Here is a 21,599-nt window from a genome sequence, read left to right on the forward strand (position 1 = left end):
CACTAATTATTTCATCTATGATCAGGATTCTTTAATATTAAAATCTAACTTATCAATTAATAAATAATAATCGTTAAATAGTTTAAAACAATTTAAATATTTTTTTAATAATTAACAAATTATAATATAATAAAACATACAAATTAATTTTTTTTAATGTAATTTTTTCCAATTATTCAATAAAATGTGACTACTTTTTTTTTCCATTACCTACATTTTTAAAATTAATTTCACTAAAATATCCATTTCAAGCCCTAATTTATAAACTTTATGTATACCTAACCTTATGTAAAATAGCTATGTCAAGGGAAATTGATTAAAAAATATGTATTTTTTTAAATACATTTTTCTTAAAAATGTATGATGTACAAATGAATCTTTGGGCATTCAAAAATACTAATTTTGCAATATTGCCCCTTACAAATAGGCAAATTACTTATATTGCTGATTCTTGAAATTATCATTGGGCGTCTATGTAACAAAATTTCAAAACACATAACAAATTAACAACGATATCATTCATTTATGCTTAATAATACATTTTTGAGTCGTATAATAAAAGTCTTTGTATAACAACTATACACATCAACTAAATTATATGTTTATAATATTTCCTGATAAATAAAAAACTACTTGAAAAGAAAAAAAACATTTTTCTTAAATAAAATTAAAATTACTTATTGTAAAGTGCGTCCAACTATTTCAAATCGCCCCGGGGCACTGATTGCTTTGAATAAGGAGTGATAAGAAATTTTTGTTTTGGAGGGAAAATTTAATCATATATTTTATACCAGTGACGCCGATAATAAAAATATATATTACTTGATTTAACTCGTATGCAACTCACAATGATCCATAGTTGCTACAGAAAAACAAAAAAAAAATTCATGATGTATAAAATCATCACTGGTCTGGAGAAAGTTAGGTAAATTCTGTAGATATTACAAAATATAATTGGTCAGTGATATATTAATAAGAGATGATGGAATAAAAACAATAATATATTTTATTTATTAATATATTATACATTACGTATTAGTTCATTTTTTTTATCAATCAATGTATGGTTTTATTTGTTTTGATAATATATAAATACATTACAAGTAATTGATGAAGCATACACGTTGTAAAATACAAATGCGGTAAATAAGGACTTTTAAACATTACACTCACAAAAAGTTTTAAATAAACAACATTTCTAGTATAAACATAATAAATGTTTTAGTTGAAATCCCAACTTATGTATTAATTAACAATAAACATTATTAAGTTTTAAATTTCAACATAATAATAACGTAGACGATATAAAATAATATGTCAATTTACATTTTAAAACAAATCATAATTGTATTAATTTTAATCAATTTTGAATTAATTATACTTATTTATGATAAATTAACAATATAAATTTTATACACACACACATATACACACACACGTATTTAAATGTCTTCATAGTTGTTGAGTTTACTGAATCTTGCTTTTTGGTTTGTATGTTTTTTTATAGAATTTTAAAAACAAATAAAGAAATATGAATACGTCGGCCAACATGTATATGATAAATAATTTAGAATAGGTGCAATTAAATACGATGAGGCTGACACAGTAAAGTATTCCAAATATAAATTGAATCTGGAAATTACACATCATTTGTTAGACACATATTTATAGCTTAGGTGCTATGAATTAATATTCTTACAATTTGTATGCGGGTCAGGTATTTTTTCCACCATAAATGTTTTTGCATGTTTGGTCCAAGTGCTGTTAAAAAATAGTAACTGTACATAGCTACGTGAACAAATGAATTGACAATGGTTCCAATCGCAGCATTTTCACCTGTTAGTTACATATCGAAATCGTAAAATAATTAGTAAATAAATGAATGAATGATAATTTAATGAGTTAAAAATATTTTTTCAACGCTTTTTAATATATATTATGTTAAGAACAATGAATATCAGATATTATAATAACGCAAATCATGGACGTAGTATTACTATACCATTAAATATTCTTGTATGTACCATATTGTACCTATATAATTAAGTCAATGCAATGCGGATAGCGGATATGTAATATAGTGGATATCCTAATTCAATTACCCGTGGGTACCTCTGAGTTAAACCAACATAAATTGTTAGGTTTTGGATACATCTAATTTATTGGATCTTACTTTTGAAACTAGCATGTATAAATCAAATTTGAAAATTCTGATAATGATGGGTTATATGTACGTAAATATGTGTGAAGATTTTGAAACATTTTTTATTTCGTTGAAAAATGGTTTTAATACTTTTTACAATTAATATTGTAAAACATTTTCATGATTTTCTCATAATAATTAATGTTTCTAAACGTATTGATTCAAAAAAAGACAAATCATTCTACAACCAATAGTATTTATTTTGTTACCTACTGGCTAGTCGCTAGTGGCAACTATTTTTTTCGTTGAATATTCTTATTTAGCTTATAAAATGCATTTATATTACTTTACAGAGTCAATAAAGATTTATTAACACCAAATTGCATGCGATGTATATAACCTTAAAGTATTAAATTAGTTAACTCTCGTGAAAAACCTTCAACACTAAAACAACATACATTTTACTTAGACTTTTTATGTATTATTATTTATCTTTTATTATGTAATACGAATATCAACAAAACAATATTATATTAAATTCTTACTTTTGATGAATCTGAGGTGGGCAAAACAAGTGATTACCATGTTAACATGATGATAAACATGCAAAAATGAAATATGCGATTGTTTTTTTTTCAATACAAAAAACACCTATAAAAAAAAATCTATAAAAAAATATACATAGTTTAAAGTATGTACCTACCTATGATTAATATTATACATTTATTATTAAATTAATTTTTATTTCAAAACATCTGTGCACTATTCAAACATATTTCCTATGATTTATCATATTTTATTGTGGAAAAATGGAATTTGATGTACAGACTGGTATTTTTTTTTAATAAAACATACCCATATTTATTGTCCATCCTAACGATTAAACTAGTAGTACAATAAGTAATCTAAAAAATATTTGAATTCGTATGGGAGTTTACTTAAGATTGATAATCTCACTTTTTCAAACGTTGACTCCTATCCATTCCTTGAATGTTATTTTAAAATGCATGTACTTAAATATTAAAACAATTTAAACCGCAATAATTATCGATTATACGGGATCAAACAAAAACAAAAAAGAAAGAGAAAAAAATTGATTGATCGTTCTCAAGTTAACTTAATATTGAATTTGAATATGATTTTACATTTCTTATCTTATTACTAGTTTAGTCACAACGGTGGAAAAAAATTATAGGTATTATTTACGTCTTTTAGTAATAAATATAACTTGTCGTCCACAGATTGGTGACATGTGCGTGCAGCGTGCAGTGTCGTGCACGTGCGGGATCATACAGTTATCTCTTCTATATAATAGTCAGTATTCACACATACTACACAACACAATATACTACATACTACATAGTACACACCCATTCACAATATGACACGCGATGTCAGCGGAAATTGACTATACTAAACTCTTAAAAAACGGTCGGTATCGAATCACATTAAGACGACGCCACACTACGCGTGTAATCTTTGTCTTACAAACGTACGATAGTAAATTTATGTTTAGCAGTTCTAATTTTAAACACTAACCTTTTTTTAATAATATAATGAATTGATATATTATGAAACTTAAAGTTAAGAATATTATCTGTGTTTTTACATAGGTTTTTAACGATATTTTAACGATATATGAATGTTATAAGTAAGTAAAATATTGCAATTTAAAAATCCTCATAATTTGCTTAAAAATTTAAATTTCGTAAAATACTAATGCAAAACACAGTTGATTTTCTTAAATTTAAGTTTATTGAAAAATTCAGTCTATTATCGAAAGGTACTACATAACACTGCAGCTGCAGCTGAAAACTAATTTGCTATATTGTACAATGGTAAAACAGAGACAATATAATATGTGGGTGTGGTTTCTTCTTAACAAATCTTTCGTAAACGAACCTAATTTAATAGTTTATCCGACTAAAAGAATTCTATTATTTATAATTTATATATTATTAACTTTAAAATAGCTTACAGTCTAACTAACATAATAATGATACTATTAGAATTTGTTTATTACTCTTCGTTCGTTAGTTACAGGCATTTATCAGATCATACATCTGGGATTCATTTGGCCATGCCGCCTATACCGGTGGCTAAACACAAATCTATATAGCAATACATCTTAGTTTGTATTTTAACATGCAATTGACGAAAAAAAACATTTTTTTTTCAAACGATGTAATAGAATTTTAAATGGTAATTATACCTACCAATTAGTTACCACATCATTTTTTTAAGAATTTATATTTATTATTAGTAAATAGTAATTTGAATGAATAATATAAGTTGAATGTTAATTTATATTATTATCAAAATTTTTATTACTTACCGTGTCTAATAAATCTATGATTTTTGATATTGCGAAGTACCATGAAGCAGTATGTAGCTAAAACACATAAATCATTGATATCATTAATATTTTGAAAGTAAATAGATAAATTAACCAATATAAAATATTACTATGTAACTATAATGGACTTTATTGTAACTAAAAAAAAAATTCAAACCAAAGCTGACAATGCACTTTTTTTGTACAGAAGTATATTTGACTTATGATGGGGACACACTAAAATTATTACACACTATAAAGTTAAACTTTATTTTAAAAATAGGTTATAGGCAGGTACGTATACAGGTGGGGTTTGGGGTTCACTCCTCCCGAAATATTTTCGAGTAACGAGGAAAAAATTGTTTTATTATGTTGCGGCACAATGTGTATTGCTAAATTTTGTAACCCCCCCCCCCCCCCTGCCGAAATTTTTTTTTGTATACGCACCTGGTTATAGGTACTTGTATGACTTGGATAGATATTTATGTTAAATGATTAATTGTGAATACCATGCTTTTAGATAAATATCTACTCACCCATTTTGAATAATAATTGTATTAGTAGTGTATAAGTAGATAAAATATTACAACATAAATAATTGTAAAATAATATAATAAATAATAATTGAACTAGAATTGAGAAAAATAGTCATTGAATTTCTTTTAAATATAATTTTAAAATTAAGGTAGAGCTAGTATTAAATTTTCTCCTGGTACAAAAAACCAAAAATAAATGTACATCGTTGTAAAACCAAAGAACCTATGTGCTCTGAGTTTTTTTTAAATATGCTAAGTAACGATAGAAATTTTTCTCATTATATAGTAATTATTAAAAGTTTATTTTTTGTTGGCTATGGTAAATTGTTATTATTATTTCACGCGTCTAGAACTCCTTTTTTCATAAAGTTGTAATAATTTTAAGAAAATTGCAGTTTTCAGATTTTTGCTTTTACTTACAATATTTACTCAATTTTTGTGCTGAAGTCCACGTTTATACCTATAAGAGAAATGCTTTATAATTTTTATGATGAGCGAGTCAGTCTGTGACAAATGTATAAGCTTTGAAAGTCTTCCATGTTAAAATGGTTTAATGTTATAGGCTCAATTTTTTACATTATCCTGAGCTATTTTGGCTTAGTTGATGTTGTAAAATTTAAAAGCCGAGGAAGCCAGCAAGCAGAGATATGAGGGCGAGAAAAGCCGAGTGAATTGGTGCATGTAAAGATACACAACATTCTGTTTGAACTTGGCCTGGCGCACTGCCGTGTACTTAGATGGTTTTTATCGGGGAAATACATCATCTTGAGGATATACCTATTATTCATTCTAAGCATGTAAAAATATAAAATAAGATTATGTTAAATTATATTAAATCTGTTGTTCAACTATTTTATAGTATACCTGTTAAGTAATATAAGAATTGAGATAATATTTTAAATTACCTATCCAATTTTACTGTAACAACGTATGAATATGTTTTTAAAATTGAAAAATTGCAAAAAGTTTCAATTTTGAAGTATCTGTCATCATTACATGAATCAATTTATGTATCTGGAAAGCATTGTTTAGAGTAAAAAAAAATGCGCTTTGCATTTAAATTGGGCCTTAGTCATTAGTGTATAAAAAATAATTCTAGGTAAGTTTCAAGCCTTTTTCAAATTCACTATCTATATACGTTGTTAGTGCGATATCATGTTTTAATAGCTATTATAATAGGTTTATTTATATTGTCATCACAACAACAGTCTCTTAAATAAACTATCATTATATTAGCTATTAAGATTGCATTACTGTGTATTACTATCATCGCGTAGACTCGACTTAACAAGTGATGATGATATCGGCGATTAGACCTACCTTATATCGTACTATACTATAGAATTATGTAGAGTAAGTATATAGTTGTATTATATTCAAGTCGTATATTGCAACTTTGTATGTTATATACTTATATATAATACGTAAAATAAGTTTTATCCATAATAATAATATATATATGTATATATATATACACTTAGTATGAATGACATTATTTTTTTTACTAATATAAACAACAATAGTATTTTTTTTAAGATTTTTCTAAATAATATTATTTCACCTCGTGTATAATAGTAAATAATATAATAAATCAAACATTTTAATTGTATTTTTTTTTATGATATTAATTTGATTTTTAATTTTTGTAATCTTTACATACACCTAAATATATAGTCTATACAATTACTATATATTATGGTCGTTGTTGAAATTTATATATTTAATATTTTATAATAATATTACTTTTATAAATTCGTAAAATAGTGTTCCAGTGATTTATTATAAATCAATATCCCATCTATTTACAATAAAAATAAAAATCACTAAATGTATATAATTGGTAATTATATTAAAATTTAAAATACACTTTCTAATTTTTAGTATTGTACATAATATATTGTATACACGTAATTACTGATATTATGTTTCTTTTTATTCACTAACTTAGGACAAATCACAAAATTATTATTATATTGTTGGTATAATATATTATTAGTTTGTAAATTTGATTTTTAAAATATTACACAAAATTATTAAAACAGTTAAATTAATTATTTAATTTTAAGTATAAACCTAAAATGTACAAAATATTTACTTAATTTATTAAATACATACGAAATTCCATTACAAAGTTGTCATCGTCAATACAAAATATACATGCTAAAGTAATTTCATGTTGCCAACGTTGATTTGGGTTATTAATGATATATCTACAAGTGCAAGTTTTTTTATTTACATTTTAAATTCTTTTTCTAATTCGATTTCTGTGTATTTTATTGAAGTGTTTCGGCAGTTATATTTTCGTAGAATACTTCTGTGTTAAGTTCTTTATCTATAATTGCTTCATTCACATAGTTTATCTAAATTTTAGGAAATTGTCCAAGAATTCTCTAGTGTCTGTTTCAAATCGACTTATAAATACTTTAAGGACCTGATCTAAAAAAGGAGATAATGGATTTACTATTGTTGCTCCATTCGTTAGTTTAAAAACCTAATTATTGAATTGGAAGATATTTGTTTCATATACATAGGTGTGGTTTTATGAAATTTTATTCTCCTCTATTTTTAATTATTTGATTGAATCTTTATTCGTTAAAATACTATGTGTAATATCTACTGAAATTTGAAACTCTAGAAACCTATAGTAGTTATTAAATCAAATAAATTATTTCATTATTTTTGATTTTTACGTTTATTTATTTTCCAATTGAATAATATTGTCTCATGAAATAACTATGACTAGACTTAAAAATTTCTACATATAATATCATATGACTACTTAATGGCAAAATAAAACATTTCTATATTATGCATTTCCTATGGTATTTATATGATATCAAACATATTTTAACCGAATGTCGCACGTCATACACCCAGGAAAGAGAAAATTCTTAACTTCCGGAATCATGGGCCGAATTGCTAAATCAGAACCCAAACTCCATTTCCACCACTACTATCAATTTCATTATTTCCCCAAATTTAATAAAATAAGTATGCATTTATTTCAATGACGTCGAGGGTAAGGTACCTATGTTAAAAAATAAATTATTATTAATCATTAAGGTAATATTTGGCATTATTGCGGTATCCTACTTTCTCCTGATTTATGAATATTTATTATTTAGGATATAAAATATTTTATTTCTGTATTTTTATAAATGTCCAAATTGATTATCGATAAGAATGCTTTAGTTTAAAGATTAAATTAATAACCTAAATGACTTATACATTTGTTTTTTTTTTATCTAGTTAGAAAGTATTTGTCATCTTGATAATTTTATATTATTAATTTAAAATCTCAATGGTTAAAAATCATTTGTTATACTGACAATGATTGAGGAATTAATCGTAATGTAAATACAATTTTATATAATTTTCATAATACCTACTTAATATAAAATAATCTTACCTCCTTTATAATGTTTATTTTAGTAGTATCAGGATGACATGCATGGTTCCATAAATAACTAGAAACTTCTGGTCTAATAAATTGCTAAAATATAAATTTCATTATGAAAATAATAATCAATATCTTTTGGAATAGACTTATAATTATAAATATATATATATATATATAATAACGTCCATAAACACAATAAATAATATTCTATAATAACATTAATAAATATATACAAAGCAATAATAATATTAATGTTATAGTTATTAAATCTCTTCAATGTTATTTTGTTTTTTTTTTAGACATAAGTATTGACCATAAATACTCTGTATTATAGTATGTGAAATAAGAAATATAAAGTAGGTACCTTATTAATTGAATTATTTGATTAATTAATGGTATTTTAAACACATTATTGAATTAATATTATTATGTTCGACGCAATTTGGATGTTTCAAAAATTCAAAATGTTAATATATTTTAATTTCGATAATTATTTAAGATGATATTAGACCTACACGTGTTTTCTCCTTCAAACTAACGCATAACATGGCAAATTTAACGTTCGGAAAAAATCAAGAAAAAAGGTATTCTTACTTTACAAACAATATAATACCTATGAACAATTTATAATTTTAAAATACTCATGACTTGTTTCAAAATTAAAATATAAAAAACTTATGAAGTGATATAGATAATATTCTTACTTATAAATTTTGATATCAGGTTAGTTCAATAAAATATTAAAAGTAACAGAGTAAAATGGATTTTTTTAATGTAAAACGTTTTAGGTTATGTTTTAGTAACAATAATGTTAACTAGAATATTGTTATTTAAATATGTTACCTATACACGATTGATTAATCGAATTATTAGCTCAATTTATAGTTGAATACATACATGTATATTAAAACATCTCTTAAAATAATAATAATAAAAATTGTGTATTATATAACATTTATAACTATTATAAACTTACGTAAGCCAAAATGTAACTATTAAATATAGTCTGCATTAAGTTGTAGAATAGGATTATGTACTTAATGTTAATCGGTTCTCGGTTTTTCATTAACTTTGGACCGAGTTTGAGTACAAATGTCAAGTACAATATTAAAATAATGCATATTGGCCACGGTGAACTAACAAGTAACCACGAGTCAATTGTACTGTCTAAATGAAAACATATTAAGTAAAAAATGTATTAATTGAAATCATAAAATGTATTTTAGGAAAACTTATAAATACAATTTAAATATAACATATTACGATAATTTTATTGAACATAATATTTGTTGTATAATCAACATAAATTTATAGTAGGAATCATCTCACCTGTCTTTATCTCATTGTATAATAGTTGGAAAAGATCACTATGTGTTCCATTCATGATTTTATGAATCTTCTCTATAAATTTCTATATTATAAAAATGTATTATCTAAAACAATAATGATTAAGTATTAATTAAATGTCGCCTGGTCAACCTCAAACAGTAAAGTAGGACCTCCCATTAATAATTCACTCTAACTAATCCCAGCGCAAATACGCACGAAAATTGTTGAAAAGCAGAGAGCTAGGGTGCTCACCAGTACTCATCTCCCTTCCTAAAGGAAAAATTTTAATCACTTAGAAAATTCACCGAAAAATAAACACAAGACAACGGCTTTTCAAAATTATTTAATAAATCTCACTACGAACGACGGTAGTCTTTTGAGAGAAGCGAAACAAGTGCTTAAATATAAAATACCAAAGCTACCTATAAAATAAATCTGAAGGCAGTTTTGCATCCACTGATTCAGAGAAAACTAACTTTTCAAACTTTACCTTTACGAAACATTTTAACCACATTCAGAAATTGTAGACATTAATAAGTTGAACGCGGTTAAAACATTTTTAAATTCTTCTCTTCCACTTACTCTACCAGTCAAATATTTTACTTATTGAGTCGATGTAAAATACACCATTCAAAAATATTTATGAAATAAAACACTTGGTTATGATCTTATCATGGCAGAAGTTGCCATCATCAATTTTTCTCACATATTAATTTCCATTCATTTGAAAATTTTCAATAACTATTCTAGCGCCAAAATTAAATAAAACTTCTGACTTAGTGACTTATTATCATCTCATAAACCTATTTGTCTTTGCCTTTTTTGCGAAAATTCTAGAAAGATTATTCTGTAAACGTATCTTACCTATTATCTTTGCAAATAAAATTATGCTTGACACCCAATGGGATGGGTATACCGTTCGGCTCGTTTAACAACTTTAATAAACAATTAGTCATAGTTAAATGTTTGTTCGTTATTATTACGTTAAACGTGATAAAAAGGCAGAGGGTTCGTAACTCAAAAAAGTTACAAAATATGCACTTTAATACCCAAAATATGCATTTAAAATTACATTTTTCTTTTTATTATTCTAAAGAATTTATTTTTATTAGTTACAAATTATTTAAAAACGTCGATGGAGAAAATATTGATAAAATTATTAATCAATTAAAATACGTATCAAAAAGTTTAAAATAGAAGAAATATACCCTTAAAGCAAAAAAACCTCAAAATCTGCATTTAAGTATATGCAAAATAAAATTACAAAACCAGCTTTGTCCTATAGCATAAAATGTATGTATTTCTTACTCTGTTATTTTTATGATTTTTCAAAGCAAATATGCAAACGCTACAGGTCATATGCACTACTAATAAACAATCAACATTGTAATTTTTTGATATCACGTAAATAATCAATAATAATAAATAATCGGATTTTTCCAATAATTTTGAACGCCATTTTATACGTCAAGATAATACGTCGTAAATGTTAAATAAGTGGTTGTTAGAGAACGTGATACTCATATTTGCTGTTTCCATTTTTTATTCACATGACCTAATACATTTATAATACCGTAATCGATACGATTTTATTATTTTTAATATTATAGAGTATATTTACCTACCTAATAACAATAGATAAGAAAATTACCAGTGTTCTCCGTTATAGGTTTTTTCGATATTTATATTGAAACACAGAATGTAAGAATGTTTAAAATGCAATATATATATATATATTATGATACAGGTATATACGTAGGTATGTATGTACATACTATATGTATAGTATCCGCAAAGTTCTAATAATTCACCTTTTGAAATATTCACCGATTGAAATATCGAACGATTTGAAGTAATTGTTCTTATTTTTAAGGTTGAAGTGTTCGATAACAAAAGTTCAATTTACTAGAATGTTAAAAATAATAAAATCGAATTGCCGCTCGTAAACGTATTTCGTTATGATGCGTACGTACGAAGGAGATAATAAAGACGGGAACACATTTACGAGGCTGTGATTGGTTATTAATTATTACAATATTAAATCTTTGTTCATAAATATAAAACGTGAGTATTTGTATTTCACTTCTCATACTATGGGTATTGATTATATTTCTATAAAACTAAATACGTAAGAGTAGATTTGTGAATAGATATCTATCTGTTTTAATAATTATGAAGCTTTTTCGCTTATATCGGTCCATTGATAAAATATGCGTATTCGTTTTCTTCTTCGACGGCAATCAAATGGTTTTAAATTTCCTTCTATTTTGATGTATGAAAAATTAAATAGTACTAAATTACATGCAATTATTTTATATTGCTAACAGGTCTTAGTCCAATCTACATTTAATTAATAACAAAGATAACGATAAGTTATAAAACATCAAATATACATTAAAATATAGTTAAAGAATAATAATATAATAATAAAATAATAGAGGTTGGTACTATAATAATTATGACAAGGGAAAAAAAGAAAGAAATATTCATATTTTCGTACACATTTATTATATAGCTCATCTTTTATTTTCATAACTTATTCGTCTAATATTTATTAAATATACTAATTAATCATAAAATTGGTTTTCGACGTAAAACTTAATGGACGCATTGCATATTATGTTATTAATTATTATTTATTATACAAAGTATCTTACCACGTTAGTCTACATTAATAATAATAATAATATTATTATTATTGTACGAACATTTCAAAAGTTGAATGTTTCATCATTTTCATCGAGTATTCAAATAGAAAATATGGACGTTATAAAGTTTAGGCAAGAAAAGGAAGGTAAATAAGTATTATAATATATGATGAATATTGTCCTAATACCGTGAACACGGTAATACTATAATAATATGATTACCTATCAGTCGTGACTACTGACTTAGGTTAAAATATATAATCGGCTTGTAAATAAAATAGATCCGAGCATTCGATATACCTAATATTATTTTTATGTATATCAGTTAGGTTCGTGTCTGAATACGTAATAATATTATTATAAAGTGGTTTTCTGTATTCAAACATTTCAAACGGTGTTTGTTGACAGTTTTACTCAATATTTTAATTTGATTTTGAACTATGTGTATACTATTGGTTATAAATTAATATCTAAAAATATTAAATTCTCAATAAATAACACTCGTTGTATGTAACTATATATTACTATATTAGGTAGGTACTGATTGTTAGTATATTCCATTACAATAAATTAAAGGCTGCAATGTTTACTATGAATGTGACTGATCAATTTTCACTAATAATGAACTTGTACTATTGGCAAACGTTTTTGTACAAACCTTGAATGTTTATTGTATCAGTATCGCGGTAATTAATATAATTATAATTACAATAACACGATGGAAATGTCAATAATCGTACATGTAAGTTGTCTTGTCAATTTCGAGTAATTTCAATCATTAGATTTTAGATATTTTTTTCAGAGTTTTGATTCTTTATGTCTGTATGGTTTCATATAATTTTATATTTAAAATTTTATAGCTAGCCATATTACAACTCGAACTATTATTATTGTTATTATTTTTTTATTTGTTATAAATTATACACAATCTGTACTAGTATCAGATACAATAAGAGTATGAGCTATGTGAAAAGAAAAAGAAAACATGAACAATTTGAATGAAGAAGCCACCCATTGATGACACTTCGTCTTTTATTTATTTAGTTTTTATTTGTTTTGTTTGTTTGGATTAATTGTTATCTGTCAGGTCTCTACACTATTTCCTTTTAAGGCAGCGAGGAGAGTGTCCCGGGACGGCTAATGTGGCCAAGTTTTCTATGAGCGGATTAGGGTGAGAGTTAAGGCGTAGGTTAGGTTAGGAACCGTTTATAGTGACTTTTGGCATCTTAATGTATGGTTTTCATGTCTTTGTGTAGGGTGTGATTAGATACGTATGGAGGGAAATTGGGGAGATATTATTATATAGATTCATAATTACAATACAATTATATTATACAGTATCATATGTACACTTTATTTTAGATATCATTAGAATTATTTATTTATTTTTTGATTTATTATTATGTCGAATTTTATGACTTTTCACACATATCTAGATAGTATGTAATTTTTAAATCTTTATGCCATATTTTTGATTAAATTTATGGCCTAATGTTAATTTATGTAAGTATCTATACACATTTAAAAAACCTTAAGATATTTTTATGCTTGTAGGAGGTACTAATTACTTTCTACTAGTTACTTATTGAAAAAAGCAATACAATTATGTTGATTGTTTATTTATTCTTGAAAATTTATTAGCAATAAAAAGTTTTTGAAATTTTAAGTTAATAAAAAATAAATATACCCAGTAGTATGTTTTTGGGGCTTCTGGTTCCTTTTTTACAGTGAGATTGAATACACTGAAAGTAGGACATTTCTGCTTTATATTTTTTCATCTCCTTGTAAAAATGGAGCCAGAAGCTCCAAGAACATACTACTACGCTCTTAAAATGATTTTTTTTTATGATTTCATTTTTTATTTTTCACTAAATGGTACTATCCAATTTTAAATACAGCAAATAATTGAAATATTATTTTTTTCGTTTAAATATATCCAATCTATGACAAAAAAAGTGGGAAAGTGGATACCATTTTACTGTACCTATTATAGGTGATGAGTGGGTTACTGTAATTGTAATAGATGTACTAAATTTGAATTAAATAATATTTTATTGTATACGAAAAACGATTTTGAGCCGAAACTGGCGCCCATCATCATTAAGTACGAGTCGTGTATTTTATGATATTGCTATTAAAGTAATTTATTTTGCTTTTACTATTACGGTAGATTTAATGTTTTCCAAAAATATTGCATTTGTTTTATCAATTTATCATTAATACTTAATTATTATAATAATATATGTTTATACCATATTTTACTTTTGCTATAAACTTTTAAGCCAATACCACTTTACCACAAAATTGTTCTAATAGGTTCATAGTTTAAATAGGTGATATCTTAAAATTATTTTACATGTTTTGAAATTTTCAGTATGTTTAATAAAATTTATAATATTTGTAAAAATTGTAAGTCCCCACAAATAATGATTTTGAGCTATATCAAAATAATTAACATCGTTATTCATTATTTGAATATGTAGTTTCGTTCAAATCTGAACTTCAAATGTATATAAAAAAAAATAATACCCTGTATGTATTTTTAATATTTAAATATTGATGTGGAAAATGAATGTGTGATCTTTCATTAAATTTTCAAAAATTTTTACCTAGAAAATAATTTTAAATTTATATTCATTCATTTTTAATTTTATAGAAAAAACTAAAAAATCTAAAATGTCTCATGTCTATAATAAGCTTAAAAAAAGTCTAATTAATTTTAAAATTATATCAATGTATTTAAAATGATAATATCAACACCTAATGAAAATTTAAAGTTTTTAGTTTTTACTGTTATTTGTCTTTTAATTATAACAAAATAAAGAAATCATTTTTGTCTGAAATTGGTGTAATATAAATACGAAAAATACTGGATATTTTTTACTTTAAACTTTCTAAAGTACCAATTTGATTTAATTTGCTACAAGAAACCACCTTCAAAGTTGAAAATCATAGTATTTTTACTGTTCCGAAAGGCAATGACAGATTCAAATTATAATGTGTATATAAAACAATTATTTAAATTATATTTAGTGTAATGTTTCAAGTTTTCACAATGAATATTTTTTGAATTACAATTAAATAATAAAATTAAAAAAGAAAAATTTTTATTTTACGTGTGATAACCAATTTTATCATCATATTTTGATAACGTTCATAAAATATTTATGCAACAATATTATGTTAACTTTTTTTTTGAATTCTATTAAAAAAACAACATGAAATTTGCATTAAATTTTAATGTATTATTTTTACTAAGCATAGCAATTTTTTAACACTTATTGAAAAAAAAACTAAAGTTGAAATTTTTAAATATCTTTAAATAGTTTAAAAAGAGCGCAAATATTTGAAATTTATATTCTCTCATGTCTAGAAAATGCTAATATAATTAATGTTTTATGAAATTATAAAGTATTTACAATTATTTGATTTTAAATTACATAGATTAAAAAAAAAAAAACAAAATCAATTTTGATGAGTAAATATTTTCGCTTTTTACTTTATTTTTTTCACTGTCATTAAGAACCCAACAGCAAAATATTTTCTTTTGATGTCTTCTTCTACAAGTACCAACTAAATTCAATCATCTATCAGAAACTACTTTTGAAGCATTTTTTCTGTTTCAAACGGCGATGATAGGTACATAAATGCCGAAAAATATACACATACACATCATTGTAAAACTGTACATTCATTAATCTATTTAGAATTAACAATTATAAATAAAATTAAGTAAATAATTGCACAGCTCTCTATGGTTATTATTTTTCAATTATAAATTACAAACTCATAAAAATTTATTTCGTTCAAAATTGTTTAAGTTTGATTAAATGCTCCAATTGTTTTGTAAGGAATAGAAATTCTTAAGATTTTTAAGAAAACTATCACATTCAGTTATAATACTTATTTTTCATTTTTTCATTTTAATTTTGAATAAAGTAAGAATTTAACTGACTAAGTACAAATGTTTTTCATTCAAATAGAAATGTTTATTAGTGTTTCTTTTTTTAAATTTATTAAATCGGTTTCAAATGCGTTGTAAATTTATAAAAAAAGAACTCTATTTGATAATTAATTAATTTTAAAATTGTACAATATGTAATAATGTTGAACAACAAATAAAAATTACAAAATCTAAGGTATAAATAAATTAAAAGTTTAGTTTTTGTCACATCATTTTTGCATAAAGGTTTTTAATTTTGTTCAAAAGTTGAGCTTTTTTATAGTAAAGATTTCCCTTTTACCCATTTTTTTTTTATTATTTAGATATTTTAACTTTTAAATAACATATAATTTTTTATTTAGAAAAATTATCCTATTGGTACGATAGATTATATTATATATTAATTATAATATAGGTATATTGATTTAAATATTAAATAATTAACTTACCTTTAAAATATAAAAATCTCGTGCCTGTTGTTTTTAATGCTTAGCTTATCATATTTATTAATGTTTATGAAATATTATCAATAAACATAATAATTGTACTGCCAAATACTGAAGTATATTTTTTGAAGATACTTAACACGTTGTACACGAGACAAACTTCTTAACTGAATAGTATTCTTTCCCCGGCTTTGTTAATATATCAACTGCACTAAAACGTTTGTGATTATCCTATTAATTACGTGAGTAGGTATGTGACGTAGGTATACTTAATACCTAATCAAAAATCGTAAATAATAGATAGACAATTCGTTTCTGATAGTTATTATATAAGTAATCATTTGTATACTACTATATTGTATACTTACACTTATAATTTGCATAAATGACATACTTTTATGAAATTCACAGATTGATTTTGTTAAAGCTTGTTTAAACATTTCATATTTATCTGATGTAAATTTTATGATGATTTGTGTTGTTAAAAAAAATATAAAATTAATTATTTTCTGATTGTATTTTATTATTATTTTTTTCAATTTTTTTTTGTTATTAATTGTGACAAATTTTATTTAGTAAATTTAACCAAATTGATTAATGTACTGTTGAATATAAATTTTTAAATATTCTACTGAATATATTATACTATTTATTTATGACTAATTTTATTGTTGTTTACTTAGACACGGCAAAGTACTTAATAATAGTGATAAACTATCAAGATAATTTTTAGAAGTATGAATTTCCGCCAATAACATGAGTATTTAAACTTCAGTTAAAATTATTAGTTACCTACTAATAAGTAAGTACTAAAAATAATGACGAATTAAACTTAATTATTTATACAGTATTTAAATTATTATTTTTTGGAAAACATTTTTCAAAAATCTACGGATCAAAATATGATATTATGAAATGCGTTTAGATTTCTAAAAGTGATTTTGGTTTTTTTATCTACCGGAATATCCCGAAATAAAGATTAAAGATTAAAAGTTGTGTATATTAATTAATATGTACTTCACAATGAGTTTAGTTGGATTAAAAATTAACAATTCTTTAAAAATATTAAACTACTTTGAATGAATTGAATTATGCAATTCATCAAACGTAGACTTAATTACTTATTCGTGCTGGTCATTAATCTTTTAAAATTAATTTGTCATTTTGTTTATATGGTTATTGACGATGACGAGTATTACTATTTACCTATGTGGTAGTTACATTTTTTAGCGCAGTAGTTGAGTTAAATAATTTTAAAACATTTATAACAAAAACAAAACCACATCACTATTCGCAAATGTAATTAAATAATGGCAGTAGAAAAAATAATAATTATATAAAACGTATGTTTGAATAAAACCTAATTAACATTTTGTTAATTGATATTTTTAATGGAAGTTTAATGAAAATGACACGAAATTATCAATATAACCTCTTGGAATAAACTATGTATACTACCTATACTGAGAATAATCTAAATTTTGATTCTAAAATTATTTGTTTTCAGTTTTGCATTGTAAAACCCAAATGATTTACACTTTTCACAACTCGAGGAAATTTCACAACCATAAATAATAATAATTAGCGAAACGAAATTTACTAAACTATTACTGTAATGATAGAATGAAGTCATCTATTTCTGAACTTTATAAGGTCTTCAATGATTTTTTAAAATTTGGAATTCTTCACGTTTTATTTTTCTAAATTATTAGTATACTTGGGAGAATTATGTTAAAAAATAATTTGTCCTTTATCTTAACTCATTAGTGGCTACCTATTTATAAACGGTATAAATATATAGAGACGTTGATCCACTGGTTACAGTCCATCACAAAGTTATAAACGTGATTAAAAACTAAATTAAGTAATGTGTATACAACAATATATTAAATTATTATATTTTTAGTTATAACTTATAATCATAACTAATTAGAAATCTAGTGTTACTTACTGATTTTGCTTGATTGTACATTTGTACCTAATTATTTATCGCTGATATATTTATATCAATTTTATTTATTTTGACACACAATGTGACCACTGTTAGTTTATTCTCATCAAGAATTTTTTTCAATTATATTTAATATTAGACATTATTATTTATTAAATACAATTTACGGTTGTTTTTTTGTTTTCGGTTGAAATATTTTTTACCTATATATATATGTCATTTAAACAATTTACAAGTTTTAACAGGAAAAGTTAAAATTTAATTCAATCAACGCTATTATATTTTAACTTTATTTACTGGATACTTTTTTATGATTATATTAAAAAAAATTTTAATTAATGAACTCAAAATTATTGTTACTCGGCTTAGGTATATAGGCTACACAGCTATAATATGTTATAATCAGAGGTTATTCTTGATTGAATAATTTTTAACTGATTAATATAAAACACGATTTAGAAATCAGTAAAAATATTAATTTTAATCTGAATAAAACTTTTTTGAAATTTGACGGCAATGGCAGATGAAGGATTTTTTTTTTTATGGAAATGATGCATTGTGTCGAGGATTTTTTTAATAAAAACTCCTTGATGACTAATAGCAATGAGTTTTTATTTTTAATATTATTTATTAGATGATTATAACTTATTGAATAACTATGCAATATTAATTATATTTCAAAAGTTATGTAAATTCATAAAATCTAAATTACAATTTTTTTAAATTTTATTTATGACGTAAAATAAAAAATAAGTAACTAATATTCATGAGAAACAATATAAATAAAGTATTTTTTGACTGATAATTAATATTATTATTTTATAATGCTATTGAATAAGCAGTGCCGGATCTAGGGGGGAGGCGAACCTGGGCACTTGCCCCGGAAGTCTTGGTCGGGAGTCATCAAATTACCATAGGATATTGGCATAATAGAAAGGGCTGAATTATGAGAGGGTGGTAATATTATATTTTGTCTTGGGTAAAAAATATGCTAGATCCGGCCTCGTGAATAGGTAGATATTGAGTTCGTTAAAAAAAAATTTAATGGAACTGTATTATTGGTAATCAATTTTATTCTTATGATTATATATATGTATACAATAGTGTTAACTTTGAAAAAATAATTCTATTTAAGAAAAATTTAAAACAGTTTATTTCTGGTAAAATAGTTTTTTTTATGGTACAATAATAAATTTGTTTTATTTAATAATGTAGTATTAGAAATGATTAACTAACATTAAACATTTTTGTGGGTATACAGTAGGTAAATGACATTGTCATGTAGCTATGTGAAAATGGCAAAAACATAACCATAAAGAAAAAAAAAGAAAATATATTCTATAAACCTTAAATATTATGCAAATTAAATAAAAATATAATTTATACTCCAAGAAGATAGTTTTTGGATACTTATTGAAGTATTTTTCTAAAAAATAGTTTATGGTTTACATGGTTTTTACAAGACCAATTTGAATTATCTAAAAAATGTACTTCAAATTATTCATACCTTATTATTTACGTAAGGATATTTTTTAAATGAGTAAAAATTGATTCTCGAAATATTTTTATTTTGATAATTACCTGTATGTCCTAGGTAAGTATGCCCCATATAATTTAAAAATTAAAAATTAAAAATTTAATTGAATCAAAATTTGAAAACAATTTTAGAATATTTTGTTTCCTTGATTGAAATTTCTAACTGTAAATCCAAATATCATCGTATATTTAGTGTGTATGTTAAAAAATTATAGAAATGATTTTAATATGTTGTATACCCCAATCAATATACCATTAAGTAAGAATGCGTTGCGAATTTAATAGGAATAATTTGCCTGCTAATAATGTATTAGCATTCTTACTCTTTTACACAAGTAAAAATGTGAATGAAGTATAACAATATAGAACATAGCTTTTTTTACATCCTAAAATTATACTTATTATTGTTATTTTTAATTTTCTTGCTACTAACATAAAACTATGATAGCTCAACAATTAAAATAGATAAACACAATATAGGTTTTTATAAAATAGTATAGATTCATAATATTATATAAAATAAAAGATAATTAAGACAAGAATACAAAATTATGAATCTGATGTAGTTAGCTTCTACATTAAGATGAAACAATAACAATATATTATGGGGAAGACGTAGAAGGGTATATAGATAATTATAATTTACCTTTACTTAATAAAATCGTTAGAAGAGACAAGAGAGGCTTTATGATAGATTTGAACTCGGACATAAAAGAAGTGAATAATGTTTCGATGTTCAAAGAAAAATGGAGATGGTTTTGGTTTGAGGAAGAAGCTTTAGTAATATGATGGTTTATCGAAATTGGAATTTAAAATGGATTTAGAAAAGTTATCTTTGATTTTGGGAGCAGGAATGACACGTTCTCGTCGAGTTTGACTGTTGGAAAACTTAAGTTTTTTTTATAAACTGAGCAGCCTTTATAATTGACAAAGTGACTACCATGGCATACTTACACATTATTATTAATTAAATATATATTATTTAAACCATCAGACACTTTATAGTATATTATAGTAAAATTATTATTAATATTTAAAAATGAAATCCAAACAAGTATTCATTTTATCTATTGATTAAACTTAAAATATAAGAAGTGTTATAATATTTCAATATAATTAATAATAAATATTATAATATCACATTAAAATATAAAGTAACATATTGTTTTACTGAGTAAAGTTGAGTTTTTATAATTTCTGTATAATTTTACAATTTAAAATTTAATAAACTCAATAAGATATTATTAAGTTATTCAGTATATTTTTAAGGAAATACTAAACCAATACGAAAGGTATGTTTCTCTCTGACGTATACTAGTAAAATAATTGTGA

The 21,599-nt window shown here is 23.9% G+C and overlaps 1 protein-coding gene across 1 annotated transcript; it reads right to left on the reverse strand.

Annotated features, from left to right (window-relative positions):
* Positions 1-988: 988 nt before the first annotated feature.
* On the reverse strand, positions 989-17,000 carry LOC132929909 (elongation of very long chain fatty acids protein 4-like). Its single transcript, XM_060995546.1, has 8 exons — positions 16,784-17,000; positions 9,744-9,847; positions 9,391-9,581; positions 8,424-8,507; positions 4,479-4,535; positions 2,689-2,794; positions 1,700-1,836; positions 989-1,632 (listed from the first exon to the last, which is right to left on the reverse strand). The coding sequence occupies exons 2-8, from the start codon at positions 9,796-9,798 to the stop codon at positions 1,468-1,470; spliced, it is 795 nt and encodes a 264-aa protein (XP_060851529.1). The 5' UTR covers positions 9,799-9,847; positions 16,784-17,000; the 3' UTR covers positions 989-1,467.
* Between the last annotated feature and the right edge of the window lie 4,599 nt (positions 17,001-21,599).

The sequence above is a fragment of the Rhopalosiphum padi genome, chromosome 4 (assembly GCF_020882245.1).
Source record: "Rhopalosiphum padi isolate XX-2018 chromosome 4, ASM2088224v1, whole genome shotgun sequence".
NCBI classification, from domain to species: domain Eukaryota; kingdom Metazoa; phylum Arthropoda; class Insecta; order Hemiptera; family Aphididae; genus Rhopalosiphum; species Rhopalosiphum padi.

Excerpts from the sequence above, each read along its gene's own strand:
- LOC132929909 (XM_060995546.1), bottom strand. The coding sequence starts at position 9,798 with ATGAATGGAACACATAGTGATCTTTTCCAACTATTATACAATGAGATA. Across the intron at positions 4,536-8,423 it reads AAATAAACATTATAAAGGAG|CTACATACTGCTTCATGGTA; the intron begins GTAAGATTATTT and ends TATGTGTTTTAG. Across the intron at positions 1,837-2,688 it reads CCACCTCAGATTCATCAAAA|GTGAAAATGCTGCGATTGGA; the intron begins GTAAGAATTTAA and ends TGTAACTAACAG.